Below are 22,308 nucleotides of genomic sequence, written 5' to 3'. Positions count from 1 at the left end.
CGTCGTAATGTCCAAGTCGCTCCACTGAGTAGTTTAACAACGAAAACAATGTAAGGAGCATAAATTATATAAAATTACACAATTTTTGTGCCACACAAGATTAATACTCATCATCCATGTCAGATGTCTGAAGTCTTTCCAAACTGGACAAAACTCTGTACTGGTCTAAAAGTGAACTCTTTAAAAAATAAAAATCATCACCTGAGAGGTAACTTGGTCAATGATGGAGAGATTTGGCAGGGGAATGTGGGGGCAAGATGATTAGCAGGGCGACATGACTGGTCCCTGTTTCTAGGAAGCCTGCACTCAGACTTCTTCCAGCACTTTGAGTTGGGCATGCACAGTTAGTTCAAAATGTGTCCCAGTCTCTACCACATACTGGTTGTTCTTCTGATGTTTGTGGATGAACGTGCACAGTTGGTCCAATTCTGGTCTGCACTTGCTAGCCATTCCTAAGGGATTAGCGTTGATCTTGCACAGGTGGACCTTTTGACATTGTAGATGAGCTGGTATCGGATGCTAATACTACCTGGTCTACCCTAACCCTTGACACCCTTAACCTTGATGGGTTGATGGTCTAGTGGTTAAGGTGTTGGGCTTGAGTCCTGAAGATCATGGGTTCAAATCCCCGCCTGACTGGAAAATCACTAAGGGCCGTTGGGCAAGGCCTTTAATCCCCTATTGCTCCCGGTGTGTAGCGAGCGCCTTGTATGGCAGCACCCTGACATTGGGTGTGAGGCATAATTGTAAAGCGCTTTGAGTGTCTGATGCAGATGGAAAAGCGCTATATAAATGCAGTCCATTTACCATTTACAGTACCCCTGAACATAATCTGTGCCAATTCATGAGATCTGAGACAAGCAGGTAGTTTGTTACCAACACAGAAGGATATGCTATGTTCCATGGAGTTTGAGAATGTGAACAAACTCAGATTTTGTCCTGCAGAACTGACTGCAACTTCTGCATTCAGTACAAGGCTGTAAGCTGATTTGTCAGCTTTCTCTTTCTCTTAGGGTTAGGGTGTAATTTCTCTGAAATGCATGTCCAGGCATGTTATAAAAAGTGTGGACATGGCAAGCCTTTCAAACAGTCAGATGGTTTTGAACACCCAAAACAACAACAAAAACATGCGTAGTAACAGAATTCAATCATGATCTGGATCCTGTGCTGGAAGTTTTCACTTTCCCACACCTTCTTGCACAGACCACATATAAACCAGAAAATGCTGCGGATATTCAAGCACGATGTGAAATGGAAATATTTCGGAATAGGGCAGTGCAGTTTCGTTTAAAGCCCTTCGTGATATTGCGGGATTTGACCACTTCCATGGACAGTCTGCTGTTGCACAACACAAACACAGCATCACACTGTACTGTTTTGTTTTTGGCTGCAATCACAGAAGCAGTCACGAAAAGTGCAGTTTTTTTCAGTTCCCAGTGGAGAAGGAAAGACAAGGCAAATGGGAGAGTTCATGTCTGTAAGTTTTAGCCTACACACCTAGACAGAGTAGCTGCATTCTCCTGGCTGCACAACCGCCTCGACATGTTTAAGCTTGGGGTCATAAACAAACTGCAACACATGTCCACTTTCCACCACTTCATCACTTTTTCTTTGCATTTTCACTTTGTGTGTAATTTGCTCAAAAACTCAGAGAAAGTACCGTGTTTCTGATGGAGACATACAAAGGCTCTCCCCGGATATAGGATTATTGCATCATATGTATCATATTTTAACCCTTTAGTGCCCTCCCTCAAACGTGATTGCACTGCCAAATTGCAACTGGAGTGGTTCAGGTTTCTGATACTGTGCCATACTCCTAAAAGTGTGCAAAGCTGCGGTCCTTGAAGTTGCAGTATTTTTCAGATTTACATTTTTGAATGCATAAAAAAATACGCTTAAATCCTAATCCTAACCCGAAACAACTGAAACATCATGTTTAGAGCTTCATTCTGACACCAGAAGTGTGCAGTGCCCTTCTAGAAATGGCATTCAGATTTGGGAGTGCAAAAAAAACTGGTTTGTCCTGGTTTGCATATTGAGTGGAACATAAACATATCTTGAACGGAGCCTTTGGTCTGACCTTTTGATGGTTTGAATAAGTTATGCAAATGGCTGTTGTGACTAATGATTTAAGAGCTCCGGTAGTCTAACAAGTTTTAACTAGGGCACCCTGCTCATAGAGTAAAAACCTCTGCCAACACTGGTTTCCAATTCCACAAATTTTTACCTTGGAAAAAATTTCAAGGTTAAACTCTTGTCAGAAGTGTCTTTTCACAAGATAAATTAGATGTGATCAAATGTCAGGAGTATGCATTTAGTTCATGCACTTGAATCTGTTTTTTTTTTTCAACTTTTTTGATTTTTGAATTCTTTTTCAGATAATTTTCACAGAACATTGGTTATCTCTGCTATGCACAATTTGTGATTGGTTTCTGGCTGATAACTGGATGATAGACAAACAGGCATAGAATTAGAACCTCCATTTAATTTTGGTGTGGTAGGTAAATCCATAACAGAAAAATGAGTGATTGTGCCACTTTTGATTGAGATACAATGCAAAACGTACACCAAATGGACTTCTCACTATTAAATTCAAATGTCCACAAAATCCACAATCTGGATGAGGTCCAGATCAAACTTTGTCAGGTGACAGTGAGTGCCAGTCTGCATCTTACTTTCAAATATGAGAATGATTGGGGCATGTTTGATTAAGATATAATGTAAAATATGCATCAAATGGGGTTTTCAATGTTAAATTTAAATCGCAACAAAATCTGTAATCCAGATCAAACTTTGTCAGTCATTATAGAATACCATCTTACATAATGTTGTCAAATATGAAAGAAATTCAATATTTTTTGACAGGCTTTTTTCACTATTTTGGCAATTTTATAGAATTCATGATCCATGAATGAATTGTATAAATAGATTAATAGTCGTGGTTTCTTGAAGTTGGTGCAAAGCCTAATTGAGGTGTAACAATGTGTAATGTACGTGCTGTGGGTTTGAGTTCACGGTTCGGTACAATGAAAACAAGAAACACAGCAGTAATTTTTTTTATTTTTAATTAAACTAGAGGGGTGAACTTTGAGAAGGGTGTCAATTACTTTCAGCATGTATTCAAAGTTTGCGCTCTTAACAACAGAGTTTGGTTGTTTATCCTGTCTGCTGTTTATTAAAATCAAACAAACAAAAAAAAAAAACACCTCAAGTAATTTTTTTTTTTTTTACTTTATTAGTCAGGTCTGAATTGTTAGGAAAAGCCTGCTTAAATGCAAAGTGTAGCTGGGTTTGCACCACACTCACCTTGTTCTGGCATTCACTTCAGATGATGATGCTTGGCGCAAACCAGCTTCATACCCAACCACAGATGAACATGTCTGGCATATAGCTTTTGTCTGATTCACCTGCCTTTGTTCACAATTATTAAAGCAGAAACATTCATTTTTCTAAACAGCAGAGCCTGCACTGTGTGCTTGGACTAAAATAACATGCAGTCTGTTGCTAAAGGGTGGACTACACTTCTACATGCGCAGTTGCTGTATTCATTCGGTACATGTGTACCAGAAATTTTCAGTACGATTACATGCTCTGTTCAGGGATTCAGCAGGTAAAAAATGTGAATGAATCATTGGCCCCTCGGTGCTGAGCACAGTGGGCCTTTTGCAATCTCAATGGGCCATTTGCCACAAGATTCAGATTTTTTCTGTTTAATGATATATGTCTAAATCCCTTTGTATGCATGTTAAATGTGGTTGGTGTTGTGTAAATGGTATGCACATGTAAAAAAAAAATTAATTACTTTGCACTTGCTTTTTCAGTAAAATAGATTTCCCAGTAGTGACACTCTATAACTTCTTCACATCCGCTTTAAATTTAATGATCCTGTGGTTGCGAATTTACCAATGAATGATGTCAGTCATATTGTTGTAGAATGTTGTGTATTTGGCAGTGTTGTAAAAGTATTATGGGCGCCGTCAAAATAAGGGAAATGATCATTTCAATACATCTGTCTTTCTATATCCTTGGGAAATTATACATTAACGTGTTGATGCAGCTTTTGGACACTGTAGATGTTAGGCCAATGTGTTACTTTGTATGTTTATTGCATTATTGCCGCAGGCCACGGTCTCAGCTGAATCACTGCTATTATGCTCCTACAAACAGACTCTTGTATTGCACCTATTAATTATTATCAGAAATGAGCCTACTACATGGTTTATGTTTCACAAACAGTTGCAAACACTTTTTCAAACAGGTATTTTTGATATCCTGATTTTTGGATAGTGGCTCCTTCAGAGTGTTGAATGAACTATTAAAAGCTTTTTGTATTTGTGCCAACAAAGTACTTTTTACAGTACGTTTTGCAGTGTCTTCAATTTACTGGTGTATTGCTTGTTAGCCAGTACTTTTGAAACTTGGATAAATATCTAAAGTAGGGCCCACATTCAGTGCTGGTTCGCATCTTGTTGATGATAATTATGGCAATAGTATGGATGCATTCAAATGGATATGCTGGCTGGTGGAATGTCACAGCTGCAGGTTGCATGAGCACTCTGCACTGTGACTCTGTAACCATTATTGCTACTTTTCAGGATACCAGAAGTAAGTTCTTAAGATCCTGTCACCACAACACATCCAATATGAATCTGCACTTTGATTTCCATCACATGCCCTTACTGCTGCAATTCCACATCGTATGGAGAATGGGTATGGATGATGATGTTTAACTGGGAGCCTTCTGTTTTGGAAGCTAGCACACTGACCACTTGACCACCCTGCTTCCCCAGAGTTTTCAGTGTACCTAGTTGGACCAAATCACAATTTTCTTCAAGTTTTACTCAGTATATTTTATTTATGGAATGTCACTGACAATACATATCCAGGAAGAGTCAAGTTGGGGAAGCACTCAGTGAAGTACTGGATGAACATTATGATTTTTAACTTGGCCGTGAAAGTTTGCACATCTCCTGTGGCTTCCAGCTCTTTTTCTACACGGCTGATTTTACTGTTCATAAAGAAAAGTTGACAGCTACTGGAAGAAGCTGTGTATGAGCTTGTACCCATAAACCAGTTGAGTGCGTTCCTGTATTCTGTGGTTACTTTTAGGGACGCACCGATCCACAATTTTTCACTTCCGATCCAATCCCGATACCTGAATTTGGATATCTACCCATACTTTTCCGATCCGATACCAGAGCTCTGTTTACTTTAATATTATTCTTATCATTATTGTTGATTTTTATATGAGGATTTTCTTAAAAAGGAGACCTGAAAGGTCAGCTACAATTTTCCATAAGGTGCATCTAAGATGAAAGCCTAGATTTGATGTTTTGGAGAAAGAATTAAGTATTTTTATTTTTTATAGTCTTTTATAGCCTTATTTGTATAGACTTAAAGAGAAAAGACAGCACTCTCTCTCTGCCTCTCTCGCTCGCTTTCTCTCTCCCTCTGTCTCTCTCTTTTTCTTTCTCTCAAACAGCGGTTTTTGTGCTGCACAAACGTCAAACTTTTGGGAAACACGAAGCCTTTCAACTGTAAAATAAATATATCACCAACGATGCTCACGCGCAGGATTTCAATAGAGACTTTTTTCCCCCCTTTCAGCAGACAGAATCTCTGCGTGGCTCCTCCTCGGCTGCACGCTGAGCTGGTGTTTTACAACTTCGGGACAGTGAAGCGGCTAACTTTTTAGCACACATTTTCAACAACAATTCAGTTAATTTTTCGGAAAATCCATGCTCGACGAACAGACAATTTGAACCCACCACAGCCGTTTGAACCGCAGCTAGAACACTGCGGAAGAGAGCTCTCTCTCAAACAGCCTGTCTTCAGAAAACCTCCCCCCTCCTCCCACCCAGCAGTAAACAAGCAGAGAGCAAACAACAGCAGTTGAGAGGATTCACAGTGGCTCTTCACCGGTATCTGAAAATGTCGCGGGTTGGATCGGTATTTTCCCATTCATGAATTATGTCATATCGGAACCCAACACCGGTACCGGTCCCATCCCTAGTTACTTTATGCATGATTGACATGGAATAATTTTTTTTTTTAAGTGAATTAATTTTGGGTACTTCTAAATCTGCATGCAGTGCCTCAAGCAAAGCTTGTTCTGTTAAGTATGTATTGGTGTTTGCCCTCTTTCACACGTGATGGATGCATACATATGGAAACGAGGCGGGTGTGTGAGCCCCAAGTCTAAATAGTATGTGACCTATGCACCTTCACCAGAACAGCATACAGTAGTGTGCATGTCAGTAACAGAAAAGGTAGCTGTAGTGATGGAATACTAATCTGCCAGGTGGGGCTCGTAAAGAGCAGTTGAGGCAGTGAAGGAGATGGAGGGGACCTGCCTTGACCTGTTTCAGACTTGAAAGAGAGGGAGAGAAAAAAAAATCCCACTGATGACTTTCCAGTAAGGCTCGCCCTCCCAGGCAGCTGCAGTTTATACCACCTCAGCAACCAGTTTTGTGCTGCACTCTGTGCACAAACCAACTTTTGTCATGGACTTTGTACAACCAGTTGTGAGCCAACTTTTCATAATAGCGGCCGTGCATGTTTTTGTGGGAGATTATTACACTGCCTGCAAAGTATGTGGTATTTTCCATAATTTGTGTGCAGTTTGGGTATGTTGGGTGAAATGCAAAGGGAAAATGAAATGAGAGTAGCAGCTCAGTGACGAGTGACATGTCTAAATTTTTCCAAATTATTGCTTGATGCATGCATTTTCTTCTTTAGTAAGCAAGGAGCCAAGATTAGTTCCCAGCAGATGCCCCCTGTGACTTTTGTTCTTTTAAACAAATGTGAGTGCTGTTGACTCTGTAGGAGTTCCTCCACCGCTACCACGTTGCCATCTTTAAATTCACCTGCCAAACAGTGAAAGTTAAACAAAGGTTGTGCACAGTGGATAATAATCATGCTTCCTTCTTGTCATTTACAACCTGGTCTACAGCATGCGTGATTGGTTTTCCCGTCCGCAGGACACTGTGACTGCCCTATGAAACTGCCTCTGCTGCTTTGGGTGAAACCAAAAACTAATCATTATGGGTGTCCAATAAGGGTAATTATCAGACTACGCACAGGAGTTTGGGATTACAGAGTGGCTAAATGAGTGCTCTGGAGATTAAATTAAAATATTCAGGTTTTCTGCCTGGGAGAATCAGACCACTGGGAATGTCAAAAGCAGCTTGTCGGTGGTAACATTACCGCCACTTTGCTCATCAAGGTTTATGCCCAGAGCCTCTGCTGTTGGCATATGGTAGCGAATCCACACATTTGTGAAGAATATGCAGTGTTTTGTCTGTCAGTACATTTTTGATGGATTATGGTGGGAATTGGACAACTGAAAAACTTCCTCTGTGATGTTCAAAGCACCAGTAATACACCATAAAACCTCTCCTCAGTCCATGGTCCACAGTTTAGGGAACTATGATTTGAATAATTAAGAGATTATTACCAGTACAGACAAATTTGTCAAGGTGAGAGTAATTACAGCAGCTCGATTACATCAGCTTTATAAAACAAGTGAATAAGTACTGGAGAAAAACAAAAATTGGCATATTTTAAAATGTCACTTGTGGTTATTTGCAAAAGTTATGTATGAGGGAATGAGTCTTGTTTCTATGTCCACAAAAATGGGTCAGAACTGTGTAAGCTACATAGTTTACAAAGTTATACTATAAAAGCTCATATGAATTAGTGCTGGTTCAGGATGATGGTGATGATTAATAGTAGTATATGCTTACTTTTAGCCCTTGTAACCTTCTCAACCAGGAACAGAGAAGTAGAGAATACACAATGTTGTGGCAGGATTTATAAAAAGAGGACCTCCTTGAAATAGCAGATGAATCATGGTCTCTCTTGTAGAAAGCCCATGAATTAAGCCTGCACGCAGTGTTTGTGTGTGGTTTGTGATAATGTAATAATGGGCTCAGTATCCGGGATAGAGGCTGCTGTTGACAGTACGCAGGCCAGTTGGAATTGCTATCTGTTTAGCCAACATGCAGGAATACGGCTGAATGTCATAAAGATGTGTTTGCTGAACTGCAGCCGCACTGAAATCAAGCTAACTATTTTTACTTTATTTAAAATAAAATGTCAGAATTTGTTTTACCAAGTTCCAACAGCTTGAAACTCAAATTAAATCATGTAGACTGTGTCTTTGTGCACACTGCATTTCATTTCATTGTGTGCAATAGTGGTACGAGGGGCGGTTGAGAAGTTTGGAGCCTGACCCAGAAAAAGTAGCTGGGACTTAAGCTGCAAGCATTGGATCAGTATTCACTTTGCTGACACTTTTATTGCAGTCTTGCACATGTCTACAGTGTAATGTGTCTATAGAGATGTAGCAGTTATAGCATTCAAACAAGTACTTTCTTCAGATCTACAATGCAAAGTACTTTACACTAAAGATTTGGTGTTTGTAAAAGGATGTTTATTGTAATAATATACTTTTCGGTTTAAAATACACATTTTTGGAATAAATAATGAATACTTCTAATTTTTCTCCTCTCCCGCTGCCTCTGGATACTTTCTCTGTCCCACCATCGCCGCCCTGGTGGGACATCGGCACCAGTGGAGGTAAACGTTAACAATATGGAAACTCTGGAGGTAAACGTTAACAATATGGAAACTCAATTTGTGACTTGTATGTTTGGTTTTTGCAAAATTTATACCGGAGGCCCTTCCTGACACATCCCTACTCATTTATCCAGACTTGGGAATTTCACTCCGAATGCACTGGCTTGTGCACCCAATGTGGCTGAGAGCTGACAAAATTTACAGTGTAAACCCTCCCTGCTTCTACCCTCCTCATTTACCTGGGTATAGCACCGGTGTGCAGAATATACTGGTTGTACACCCATGTGGTTGAGTTGACATTACGAGATCATGCATTTACCAAAATCACAATGTTTCTCTTAAGAATCACTATGTTTTTTATTTTATGAATCAAATCATGCAGCACTAGTAAAGATAAAAGTGTTGTTGGATTACTGACACAAAGGATTTTAATACAATAAAACATTAAATGTAGGTGTGAGTATCCCATGTGTCTTCTGCTAGACGTTCACATCTTATTTAGTTCGCATCCAGAGCTTCACACTGTGCCATTGCCTCCTTCTTACCTTGCACCTACAGTGTGTTCAACCCTTTACTGCTTCATTGTCCTCGCTTCTCTCTACCCTGTTGCAGGCTCTTTATCAGTGCAGAGCCAGCGACAGAACAAGACTGTATCCATCCCTCGCCATGTGCCTGTGTGCCAGAGCACTTATGCACTGTGCTGTTCCCAGCCATGTAGATCTGTCATCAGATACTAGAGGCTGATTGTATTCAGTCACTCAGCCAGGGGTGGCCAGAAGAACATTTCAGCTCCAAGTGCTCACATGCTTTGCTCAAGACCTCATCAGCACAGAGACACACACAGACAAATACAACAGCTAATGTCGTTGTGTGCTAATGCTAACGCCAGCACATAGTCAGCTCCACAGGTATTTGTACATTGACACAATATTTGTAATTTTGTCTCTGCACGACCACAAAATGGGTTTCATTAAACAACCTTTCAGGGTTAGACCTTGCCCTTGTGAAGTGCCTTGGGGTGACTTATTTTGTGATTTTTTTTTTTTTTGTTTTTTTTTTTGGGAGGGGGGGTGGGGGGCTATTTAATTAAATTGCATTTTACAACTTTATTCACTTTGTGTGGAAACCTTCTAAAATGCTTAAACACTCTGAACAGAGTTTGCCTTCTTAAGATTTGAACGCATAAAAAATTCTCAGTTGGATTCTGTACGTTCAGAAACTATAGGTTTTGGATAATTTATCATTGATAATTACATTATATGTGTTTGTAGACTGCACTTAATTTGCACTAAAACCAGTCTGTTGGCTAGTTTAGTTTTCCTCTTTATGCTCAAGGGTTTGATTTTTATTTTATTTATTAATTAACCATCCCTCTGCATATAGGAATAAGCAAAACCAATATAAAGTCGATGCAGATTGACAGTTTGTGTGTGTGGGGCAGGATGAATGGCATGTGAAGATTGCCCGTATGGGTTCTCTTTAGAGCAGTTATCACTGCAAGAGCACTGTGTGGAGTTTAACTTCACCACTGGAGTTTGGCTGCATTTTATTTACCCCCCCCCCCCCCCCCCCCCCCCCGCCCGGTGCACAGAAAACATTTCAGTCAGAACGAATCGGAGGGAAGGAGTGAATACACAGAACATGATGGTCAGAGAATGTGACAGTCTTCACTTTAACAAAACTGTTTGCTTCACAGTGCTTAAACTGTAAACCACAGCAGCAAAAGCTTCTTTCTGTATAGAGATGTGCTTGATTCGATGTAATGTCTGTATTGGGCCTGATATTAACTTACTGAAGGGGTATAACATGACTGTAAAGGCGCCTTGACACTTGCGCAAATTTGATCCGCGCACTTGCACACGCACTCTGCCCTGCAGGAGACTAAACGCGTTGTAAGCTGTTGTAATGTGTTCGCGGCTCTGTGATGCATTAATTATGTGAACGTCATGTGAACATTGCGCAAACAATTAAACGCTGCATGTGAGAGCGAGTGATTGTGTCAGTGCACTGCATCATAGCGCAGCTCATCTGATCGATTATAACGCGATGTTAAATCTATCATAAACATAATTTTACAGCTATTCATAAGAAGGAACAAACATGCAACTGTTTTACAAAGCTCTTATAAGTATCACAAATACAGAGAGAGAGAGAGAGAGAGAGAGACACACACAGCGGGTGGCATTGTCATGGCGACGTGCGTGAGTGCAGAACCAAAATGCATGCAAATGTCAAGGCACCTTAACCTAACGCCTATAACCGTTATGTTCTTGTTTTATTTGTTTTAAAATTCTTTGTTGTGGTTTGTTTGTTTGATTTTTGTTGTTGTCATTGTCAGTATGGCATAAGTAGTTAGTTGGAGTCTGGTCTGTTTGAAGTTTCTTTATGCCTAAGGGAGTTTATTTTCTTACTGCTGTTGCCTATGTGCTTCGTCAGTCGGGTTGGTAAGACCAGACCTTATCCTGGTGAAGCGCCTTGAGGTGACTTGCATTCTGATTTGGAGCTATATAAATAAACAGAATTGAACAGTTTACTTCTTACTTGTTTAGTGAAGACAGATAAAATGTTTCTGCGCATAATAGGTGGGCCGCAGTTGGCTTGGCTTTTTTGTTGTTGTGCTAAGCACAAGTAATTTTTGAAGCTGAAATAGTGCAGCTCCGGGTGTCATGATGTTGGCTGGGCTTACTTCATCTAAATCCCGGACAGTGTGAACAAGACCCTGTGTGCCCTGGGTAGTACAAATGAAGCCTGAACATGCTCCCATCACAGACTAACCGAACAAACTAAAGCTAATTTGTTAACCTTGGTTCAGATGTTTTATTAAAGCATTTTTTTTTTGTGGACTGGGCAGTGGTTTTCCTGACTGGTAGCTTGGTTGAGGGTATTAAAAATTATGACCAGGCTATTGCCTCAGTAACAGTGTAGCTATTGATACCTAACATAACAAATGACTCCTATTCCATTTGATGGAAATACTGGAGTACAGACTTCTTAAATGGTCTATTTGCACAAATAACTGAACAATTCACATTATTACAGATATTTGTAATAGAATGCTCAGGAAGGACAGACACTCTTAGTTACTCTGTGATGGGTTCAGAACAAATGTAAAAAAACACCATATATCTAGTGTACACAAGCAGGTGATTCGGAAACTTGGGATGTTTGGTGCACATAGTGTTTTGGGTGAGCTTGAATTTTAGGGTACTAAAATGTTGTAAATGGTTGCTCAGCCAATACTGACAATATGGCAAAGACAAATGTCTTAAAATTTTTTAAACCTCTTAGTTTAAACTATTTGGTCTTCTGCCAAGACCATATGATAATATGACAATATGATGTATGTGTTTGACATTTTGGCTGCAAGATGTGACTTTTAACTTATGCAGACTTTGATCTTCAATCCAACTATGCAATAAAGCTTATATTAAAACTCAATGCATCAGCAGAATTTGCACAGAAAATGCCATTTTAAAGCATCTTTTATGACAGCTTGAACACAACCAGATTTTTGAAGTACTCTAAAGCATTCTGACGTTGGATAGATTTCTTTAATGTTCCCCGGGAATTATTCACAGCAGACTTCAAAATTGTCTCCCAAAGCTATATTTTTGGAATTGACATTTATTAACACCAGTCACTGGCTTGTACCACCCAAAACCTTTTAGCTGCTGTACTGCTGACCATGTGAATATGGTCAAAGTATGGCATGTAGCTGAAAAGGGGAGTGGGGGGAATCATCTGGTCTTCATTTTGGTTTCCAGCAATCCAAGATTGCACTATCGCAAAGAACAGACAGAGACATCGTTAGTGTTGTATCGGTAGATGTTACACTGGAACATAATTTTTTTATTTATGCTGTCTTTGATGGATGAGCCACATATGTTTTACAGCTCTGGTTTTAGTTTGAATGTAATGCATAGTCTGGTAAATCAGATATTTAGTCATATTTAGATTTTCCAAGGCAGATTCTTGCATGTTGATTGTCACATCCTTTTTTTTCGTTCTTTTTTATATATATATATATATATATAAATGCAAATGACACAAACATGTTGACCTGTTTGCACACCCGTGTTCTGTGTGGGTTTGTTGAGGGTTAACGTTTATGCATATTAGGAATGAAATATTTAATGGTAAATCATGATAAAATTCACTCTGGTTCATATCACTATTGTATTAAAACTAGGGCTGGGAATCGATCCGAATTTCCAGGATCGATTCGATTCCGATTCATAAGGTCACGATCCGATTCGATCCACGATTCGATCTGATTCGATTCGATCTATTTACATATTTCTGGATTGTCACTTTAAAAAAAAAACTGTCTCATAGACAAAACAGCCCCATGTGTTTGTGATTGTATCTGTGTATGTGTAAGAGGGACACACAGAGAGAAGAGTCAAGAATTTAAAGTAATTATTTTGGAATGAACAAAAATCCAAGTTTTATTTGAAATTTAAATCAAAACCATGACATTTGGTGGCCCTCTTTTAGTTGAATAACATACCCATGGCAGGGTTTCTGACCACAAAGAAAAAAAAAAAAAAGTAGTTCAGCAGCCACAGCAATTGTGTAAGAAATGATGCTTGACTGATAAGTCTCAGAGTGTAACCTTGACAGTTGGTGCCACCAACTGTCAACTTGGTGACCATCTCTTGGTTGAATAACATACCCATGGCAGGATTAAAACAATGACCAGAACAACAATGACCGCAAAGAAATTTTAAATAAATAAATAAAAAAACAGTAGCTCAGCAGCAACTGTAGCTCAGTAGGTCAATTATTTAAGAAATGATGCTTGACTGTCTCCAAATCTAACCATAAAAGTTGGTGGCCCTCTTTTGGTTGAGTAACATACCCATGGCAGGAGTAAAACAATAATGACCAGAACTAACCAACCATGACCACCAAAAAAAAAAAAAAAAAAAAACAAAAAAAAACAGTAGCTCAGCAACAACAGCAAATTATGTAAGAAATTATGATTGACTGATAAGAGTCCTAGTCTTCAGGAATTCTGTAATTTTTCTGGAGAAAAAGGAGCTGGTCTACGTGCTGTGGAGTGAGGCAGCTCCTTTGAGCACTAACAATGTCTCCAGCGGTTGAGAAGACTCGCTCAGATGGAACACTGGTCCCGGGTATGCAAAGGTACTGCTTTACTAGGCCTGCCAGAAGAGGAAAATCCCCTGCATGCACCTGCCACCATGTCAGTGGATTTTGAGAAAGAGGAATAGATGGTACTTTCCTGTAGGTGGCGACCTCTTCCTCAGCCCTTTCAGTGGGAGTAGTTTTCCTTTGTAGTGGAGTTTCTGGTGGTGTGTAGGCTGACCCCAGTAAAGCCATCAGAGCAGATGAGTCTTTTTGCCTCTTTGGTTGAGTTGGTGCAGGCACAGCCACATCAGTTGAACCATGGGAGGTGTCTTCTTGCTCTGGTGTAGTTTCCTGATGCAGAAAAATATTACAAAATAATACACAAATTAACCTGAATTCAGTCTTTTGCTGCCCAATTAAAAAAAAACTAGTCTAAATATATTCAAATGTGCACACTATATAATCTGCAAACTTACATCAGTTGATGGGTTCAGATGAGCAGCTTCAGAGGTCAATTTCAAGAAGACAGCATCACGTGCCTCACCAGACAGGAATAGTAGGGTCTTGAAACGTGGATCCAATGATGATGCTACACACAAGGTCTCCGTCAGGGCTTCATATCTATATAGAGGAACAAATAGATAGATAGATTAGATAGATAGATTAAACATGCATCCATTGTATAGAGCAGGGTAGGCCTACAGTAAATGCATACAGATGGAACAGTCATGCAAACACACTAGTATGAATTGTACAGTCTAAAATCACTGCTCTATTCTAAGTAAGAAAATGTGAATAAAATAAGACAAGTATATTAAAAAACTATAGACTAATGCATTTCAATGCTGCTACTACTACACAGCCATGTTAAATGAACATACCTTGAGTTCAAATTGTTATGAACTGCTGTTTTGAGCTCCTTAATCACAGAAGAGTCTTCAGTAGTACATGTCATCTGACTCAGAAGCTGAAACTGCAGTGGTGCAACCATGGACATAGTTGGAGATGCCTCCTCGGAGATGGCGAGCGTGGCCGTCTTCATTGGCCCTAGGCATTTCACCACGTCCTCTGCGGTGGTGATGTCTGTCTCCGTTAAAGTGCATATATCGCTTTCCCTCCTGCGGACGTCAGGTGACAGCAGCGCTGCAGAGATGGCTGGCTGCTGCTCGAGGAAACGTCCCAGCATATCCAGGGAGCTGTTCCACCTGGTCGTGACGTCCACAATGAGCTTGTGTTGTGGCAATTGAAAGAGCTGCTGCTTCTCTTTTAGTGTGTGGCTCGCAGTGGGGCTTCGGTGAAAAAACGCCACAATTCGCCTTACCCGCCCCAGTAAGCGTGCGATAGCAGGAGTTTTTAGTCCTGCTTGGGATGCCAAGTTGATGAGATGTGCAAAACAGCCCATGTGAAAATGGCCCATTAATTGCTCCGCTCTCACAATTTTGGCTGCATTATCCGTAACAATTGCGGGGTTTTTGTCAGTGATTCCCCACTCCTGTATGGCTTCGGTGAGCAGATCAGCGAGATTACTTGCAGTGTGGCTCGTTTCAACTGCTCTGGTCTGTAGAACACTAGAAGCTAGCCTCCATTCCTCGTCAATGTGATGGCACGTAATAGTCAGGTAAGACACGGTATTTCTGGAGGTCCAGCAGTCGCAGGTCAGTGCCACTCTCTCGGCAGATTTCAGCGAATGTGCAAGGGTATCTTTTGATTTCGCATACATTTGTGGAATTACCGTTTCGCTCAGATGTTTGCGACTGGGCAGGACATAGCGTGGTTCTAGTCTCTTGATCAGTAGTTTGAATCCAGCATTTTCTACCACACTGTAGGGTCGTAGGTCTTTACTAATAAATATTCCGAGACCCTCGGTTATGCTCAAGGCACGCTTAGAATTCGAGGGAAATTTAACACCAAATGCCTTTTCCAGTGCTGTTTGGTTCGCGACAGGTTTAGCTGTGTCGGCGTGGTGCCTGGATAAGTGGTTGCGGAGATTGGTGGTATTGCCACTATATTTTACCTCTATTTGGCACAGTTTGCACACTGCTTTTGTTCTGTCTAGTTCGTCTTTGTCCTCGTAACGTTTGAATCCAAAGTATTGCCAAACATCAGCTTTCATTCCAGGTGGTGATTTTAGCTCTGCAGCTTCGGCCATCTTGCTTTCTTAAGTTTCGGTTTCGTTTAGCCGGCACCCGCTTTTTATTTTGCTCCTTCCGCGTCAAAGAAAATAGTCCCTATAGCCACCTGGAAAAGATCGATCCACATATTTTTGGATCGATATCTTATTTTTTGAGCGTGAATCGATTATCGGATCGTGGATCGATCTTTTGAACACAGCACTGATTAAAACTGTGATTGATAGCTGTGATGTAGAAAAACTATTAAATATCCATTAAATGCTCCAGCATCGATCAAAGTTAAGCTGGTGTCACTTTCTGATGAGAAATCACAAATTTCATATGAATCCTGGCCAAGACTGCACTGTTCTGCATGTGGGTGATTCTATGGTAATGGAATTACGACGACCGGAAAATCTGGCCATATTTTAGCTCCCCATTAAAAATGTGCTCTGATTGTAATTCCGTTACCATAGAATCGCCCAGGTGTCAATAGAATACAAGTCAACCAGCCCGTGTATCATGGAATTTGGTTCCATTGTGGAGTTTTGGGCACGTTGAAGACCTCAGATTCATCATGTCGTGTTTGGGTACACTTGTACACATCTCATTTTCCACATCACAATGCAGCTCCCCCCCACAAAAAAAAAACACCCAAAACAAAAACGGACAAACACATAAGCAGAATAACATTTCACAGGTTGTGTACAAGGCCACCAAATTTGGACTTTATTGACCTGTTGAAGGTCTTGGCTGATATCGATGATGACTGACCTTGACCTAGTGTAAAAGTTCTCGGGAGGGAAGAAAAAGAAAAACTCAGTACTCACAATTAGTAGTGCACCGATCCACAATTTCTCACTTCTGATCCAATCCTGATACCTGAATTTGAATATCTGCCGATACTTTTCCGATCAGATACCAGAGCTCTGTTTGTTTTAATATTATTATTATTATTATTATTGTTATTGTTATTGTTGTTGATTTCATGAGGATTTTCTTAAAAAGGAGACCTGAAAGTTGAGCTACAATTTGCCAGAAGGTGTATCTAAGATGAAAGCCTAGATTTGATGTTTTTGTGAAAGAATTAAGTACTTTTATTTTTATAGACTTTTATAGACTTAAAGAGAAAAGACAGCTCTCTGTCTGCCTGTCTCTTTCCCCCTCTCTCTTTCTCTATCCCTCTGCCTCTCTCTTTTTCTTCTCTCTCGCTGTTTTTATGCTGCGCAAACTTCAAACTTTTGGGGAAACATGAAGACTTTCAACTGTAAAATAAGTGTAACATCAGTGACCCTCACGCACAGGATTTTAATGGAGATTTTTTTTCCCCTTTCACCAGACAGAATGTTCGCTGTCCTCAGATATCGAACAGATATTCGAAAGGTCAGCTACAATTTTCCAGAAGGTGCATCTAAGATGAAAGCCTAGATTTGATGTTTTGGAGAAAGCTTTAAGTATTTTTATTTTTAAGTCTTTTATAGACTTAAAGAGAAAAAGACAGCTCTCTCTCTGCCTCTCTGTCTCGCTCGCTTTCTCTCTCCCTCTCTCTCTCATCTCTCTCTCTCTCTCTCTTTTTCTTCCTCTCAAACAGCAGTTTTTGTGCTGCACAAACTTCAAAATTTGGGAAACAGGAAGCCTTTCAACTGTAAAATAAATATATCACCAGAGACGCTCACGCGCAGGATTTTAATGGAGAGGTTTTTTTTTTTTTCTCTCTCTCTCTTCAGTGGACAGAATCTCTGCGCGGCTGCTCCTCGCCTGCACGCTGAGCTGGCGTTTTCACAGCCTCGGTACAGTGAAGCGCTAATTTTTGAGACACATTTTTCAGCAACAATTCAGTTCATTTTTCAGAAAATCCATGCTCGATGAACAGACAATTTGAACCAGAGAGCCAGGCAAATTTGCTGCTACTCGCAACTTTCTATTCTATTTTTAACCTTTGTGTCATATTTTAAACCTCATGGTTTTTTTAACATTTAAACATCTCTGTGTTTTTAAATGTCTTTGGCATAACTAACACATTTTAGCGTAAATAAATATTGATTCAAACAGGCATGGGTATTCATAAGAATTTATCTATCAATTCTGTTATCGATGCAATTCCTTATCGGTTCCCTTATCATGCCTCCTGTGAATTTTCTGTGTACTAAAAGTAGGCTTTACATGTTTTCTATCTCAATAACATTTTATTGAGTATGAATGTAAATAAAAATAAAATTGGTCACTGTATCCTTGATCTCTGGACATAAATAAAAATAAACAAAATCTAGTTTTTCATAAAGCATTTCCTTTCACAAATTAATGGCATGAATGTCACTCCATACCTCTGAGCTGAGCTCAGCCGGCTGCGCTGCACATCAACATCAATGTAATTCATAGGAACGTAGGACGTCTCATTTTGGGAGGAAAAAATGTTTTAGTCCTGTTGCAGTTTGTCGTCTGTGTACGTTTGGAAAGAGGTGTCATTTGATTTAAAACGGTGATTCACTTGAAGTTATTAATTCCCGGCTGGACTCTAACTTGACTCAGAGAGAGCGGCGCAGCGTTGGGAGCTGCGTGAACGGAATGGATGATTCTCATTTCTTCCTGCAACAAGACAAGAGTCCCAGTTAGTGACTTTAATCTGCACAGAAGTGACTAGCAGTTGACATTTTTAAATGGCTTTGAGAGGGGTTAAGAAGTGGACTTGCCGCTTCTGAAAAGCAGCGAAGCAATGAACCAATGAACCAATGAAGCAGTGGGTCGGAGCACTGCTTCGTTGGTTCAAGAACAGCCGCTGCAGAAGCAGTTGATTACAGACCCGCTGCAGAGTCTGTAATCAACGTGAAGAAATGATCATTTTCCTGATAAACACCCTCAAAAACAGCGGCTGCTCTGAAGGACCGATAAGGGAATTTGTTAAGCCAAAAGCCTATTGATGTTGGTGGATCGAATCATTTCTTAACGATTCTCGAAAAGAACTCTGGCGCTCCCCAGGCGGGGGCGGGTGGGGCTCACAATTTGAAAACCACTGCTCTAAACTAATCGCCCGTCATGTACCCCCCGCACTTGGTCATTCAAGCACACATCCATGATGGCTGTCCATTGGGTGCATGGCTATCCATGAACATCTCAGTCATTGAGCGCAGGGGGCACCCGTAGACCTGTAGCCCAGCATCCCATTTTTCCAATAGTCATAGCGACCGATTGGTAAGCCCTGCTGAAATTGCTGTTTCTGGGTTTTATTATTTATTTTTAATTCAATACAGCCGTAACATCTTTTATAATGTTTGACATTCTCTTTCTCTTTAATTTTGTCCACATGTAGCATATCATGCATTTTAGAATGTCATCTGGCTCTGTACATCATGTGACCTCTGAGAGCAGAAAAAGTATTTCCTTTTTTTAAAACAATGTATTTATTGACCTTTTTTTTTTTTCCAATGAAAAAAGTACAGACTCTCCTGTCTGCATTTCAGAAATAATAATAATAAAGTATTTTCTTTTATAAAAAAAGAAAAAAAAACACATTCTTATGCTTATTACATGGAACCTGAACAAAACATGCAAAAAAAAAAAAAAAAAAAAAAAAAAGGAAAACCTTCTCACTTATACATTCTGTTCACAAACTCTCATGAATCCAGGCATTTAGATAAATCTTATATGCATCTAGGTTTATAGTGATACATTAATCATTCATTTTCATTGTCAATTGGTATATTTAAATTATCCACAAAGTTTTAAATGGTCCCCAGATTTTTTAAAAAGCAACATCTTCCCTCTTTTAAAACAAGTTATTTTTTCCAGAGGAAACACTGCTAGAATTTGTTTTACCCAATGTGTTAGCTTGGGCCTGTTTTTTTTTTTTTTTTTTTTTTCTTTCTCCAGTATATAGCAATTGATCTTTTTGCTTGTAAGAAACACGTATTGATTAACATTTGCTTTTTTTCAGAATAAACTCCTAAAAAAAATATGGTATCTTTTAGAATGTCTTTTGGATTATAGTCTCTACGGCTGTTTTGACCTCGTCCCAAAAAAGTCCAACCTCGGGACATTGCCACACACAATGGAACAAAGTTTCTTTAGCATCGTTACATTTCACACACATCAGGTATGTTTTCGATTAAACCTGTTCAACTTTTCTGGTGTCACATACGTTCTCATGAGCCACTTATATTGGAGGAGTCTAAATCGAGGACTAACAAATGTTTTTAATTGTTTTTTTTTTTTTTTTATGCTGAAGTGTTCTATGTGAGGTGCCTTGAGATGGCTTTTGTTGTGATTTGGCGCTTTATAAGCTGATTGAATTGAAATTGAACAACATTTGATTGAGTCTTAAAGTAAATAAATATGAAAATGGTCACTGGATCCTTAAACTTACATCTGAGCTGAGCTCTTAGAACTGGCTGTGCTGCATGTCAGGATGTAATTTATAAAGAATGCTGCACGTCTTTTTTCGAGGAAAAAAAACAAAACATTTTAGTCGATTGTGGTTTCTTGTCTGTATTACAACATTTGTAAGCGGTGTCATTTTATTCAAAGTGGCAATTCGTTTTGAAGCTAGTAATTCCGACCCGACTCTGTCTCAGCAGAGTGGTGCAGCGTTTGGAGCTGTGCCAATGGAACGGAGGACGATTCTCGTTTCTTGACTACATCAAGACATGAGTCCCAGTTAGTGACTTTAATACACACAAAGTGACTCAAGATATTTTAATGGCTTTGAGAGGGGTTAAGAAGCGGACTTGCCGTTTCTGAAAAGCAGCAACTCAAAGAACCATGAGCCAGTGGATCGAAGCATTGTTTCATTGGTTCACGCTTTAAAGTAGAGGCGCGCTGCAGAAACGTTGATTACAGAGCTGCTGCAGGGTCTGTAATCAACGTAGAGGAATGATCATTTTCCCGACAAACACCTTCAAAAATAACGGCTGCTCTGAAGGACCAGTAAGGGAATCATTAAGCAAAAAGGCTATTGATATCAGTGGATCGAATCATTTCTTAACGATACTCGGAAAAAAAACGGTTCCCGATACCCATCCCTAATAACTGTAAAGTTTTAAGTCTAATTCTAGCGTGCTTTTTTTACCATGTGAAATTATTTTATCCAATTAAATCAGCCTTGGCAAACATTCATACAGATATTTTTAACACGTCCAAGCAGAGAGGGAGGGAGCATGGACCATTGTCCCAAGTCATTAGTAATGCACTGAATAATTTTACCATAATTTGCTTCATAGAGATTATGTAGAGATGGGGGAATATATATACAAGGTATTTAATACCTTCTTTAGATGATTTAAATCCACTCTGGAGTTTTATATTCTCCAGAATCTTGTCAATGATATCCATAGCCTCTGTTTTTTCCATGTTTACCTTTATATCCTGAATAATACCCATAGAAAAATTAATTCCTTTAATTGTGATATTGTTGATATTGGTTTTGTTAGATATCATAATACATCATCAGTATATAATGATATTTTGTGTTCTTCTTTATTTCTTACAATTCCTTTTTATATTATCATTGTCTCTAATAAGCTGGGCCAATGGTTCAGTGCTAATAGCGAACAGCATGGGTGATGGAGAGCAGCCTTGTCTGCATCTCCGTTCCAATGTGAATCTCATTGAGCTATATCTATTGACCTTAATAGCCACCTGTTGAGATGAGTATAACATTTGTATCCAATTTACAACATTAGGGCAGAATTTAAATTGTTCTAATGTGTGAAACAAATATTGCCATGAAACCCGGTCAAATGCCTTTTGGGCATCTAGGGATATAATCACTGATTTTGATTTCTGTCCTGTTTGATGGGATATTATGTTTAGTAAGTGCTGTAAATTGTCTTCATAGTACAGTGCATCCAGAAAGTATTCACAGTGCCTCACTTTTCCCACATTTTATGTTACAGCCTTATTCCAAAATGTATGAAAATTTTTTTCCTCAAAATTCTATACACAATACTCCATAATTATGATGTGAAAAAGTTTATATACACACAGGAGGAGGAGAACATTCCTGGAATTCGTCCCCCCTTTTTGCTTGTTTGGGAAAATTGTTGCTTTGTGGAGGACCCCTAAACAATGTCCGATTACAATAAAATTTGGCACAGAACTTTTATTTTATTAGTGGAACAGGAACAACATGCAGCCCAAAAGATTTTGAAACATTTGACATTTTGAACAGGTCTAATAGGTATTCACAGCTCTTGCCTTGAAGCTCAGAATTAAGGTCAGGAGCTTCCTGTTTCCACTGGTCATCCTTAAACCCCTTTCACACCAGACCAACGTAGAGTTGCATATTGCAGTGTATTGACTACGCTGAGCTATGCAGCTCTAGGCTGAGTTTTTTTCTCCCCTATGTAGCAGTATGGTGAGGGCTACGCAAGGTGGTCGCAAGAAATTAAACATATTTAATTTTTTTGGCGTAGAGTACTGGACTCAGAAAATATGCAGTTTTTAACCAAGACTATGCAACACTCCACTACTGTATGTAAATCTACATGACACTGTGCTACTGTACACCTAGCCTACTGTACACAGCCTAGCC

At 39.6% G+C, this 22,308-nt stretch overlaps 2 protein-coding genes across 2 annotated transcripts in view; one reads left to right on the top strand and one right to left on the bottom strand.

Annotated features, from left to right (window-relative positions):
- luzp1 (leucine zipper protein 1) overlaps nucleotides 1–22,308 on the top strand; it is a 136,738-nt gene that overhangs the window by 1,360 nt on the left and 113,070 nt on the right. The window lies entirely within an intron of this gene.
- On the bottom strand, nucleotides 13,582–15,820 carry LOC117531915 (zinc finger BED domain-containing protein 1-like). The gene is made up of 3 exons (XM_034195103.1): nucleotides 14,553–15,820; nucleotides 14,148–14,292; nucleotides 13,582–14,022 (listed from the first exon to the last, which is right to left on the bottom strand). Exons 1-3 carry the CDS (start codon nucleotides 15,818–15,820, stop codon nucleotides 13,582–13,584), a joined length of 1,854 nt encoding a protein of 617 aa, XP_034050994.1.

This window comes from Thalassophryne amazonica, chromosome 19, assembly GCF_902500255.1.
Source record: "Thalassophryne amazonica chromosome 19, fThaAma1.1, whole genome shotgun sequence".
In the NCBI taxonomy this organism is placed as follows: domain Eukaryota; kingdom Metazoa; phylum Chordata; class Actinopteri; order Batrachoidiformes; family Batrachoididae; genus Thalassophryne; species Thalassophryne amazonica.
Note: the sequence above shows the minus strand (reverse complement) of the source record. Positions and strands in the feature narration are given on the sequence as shown.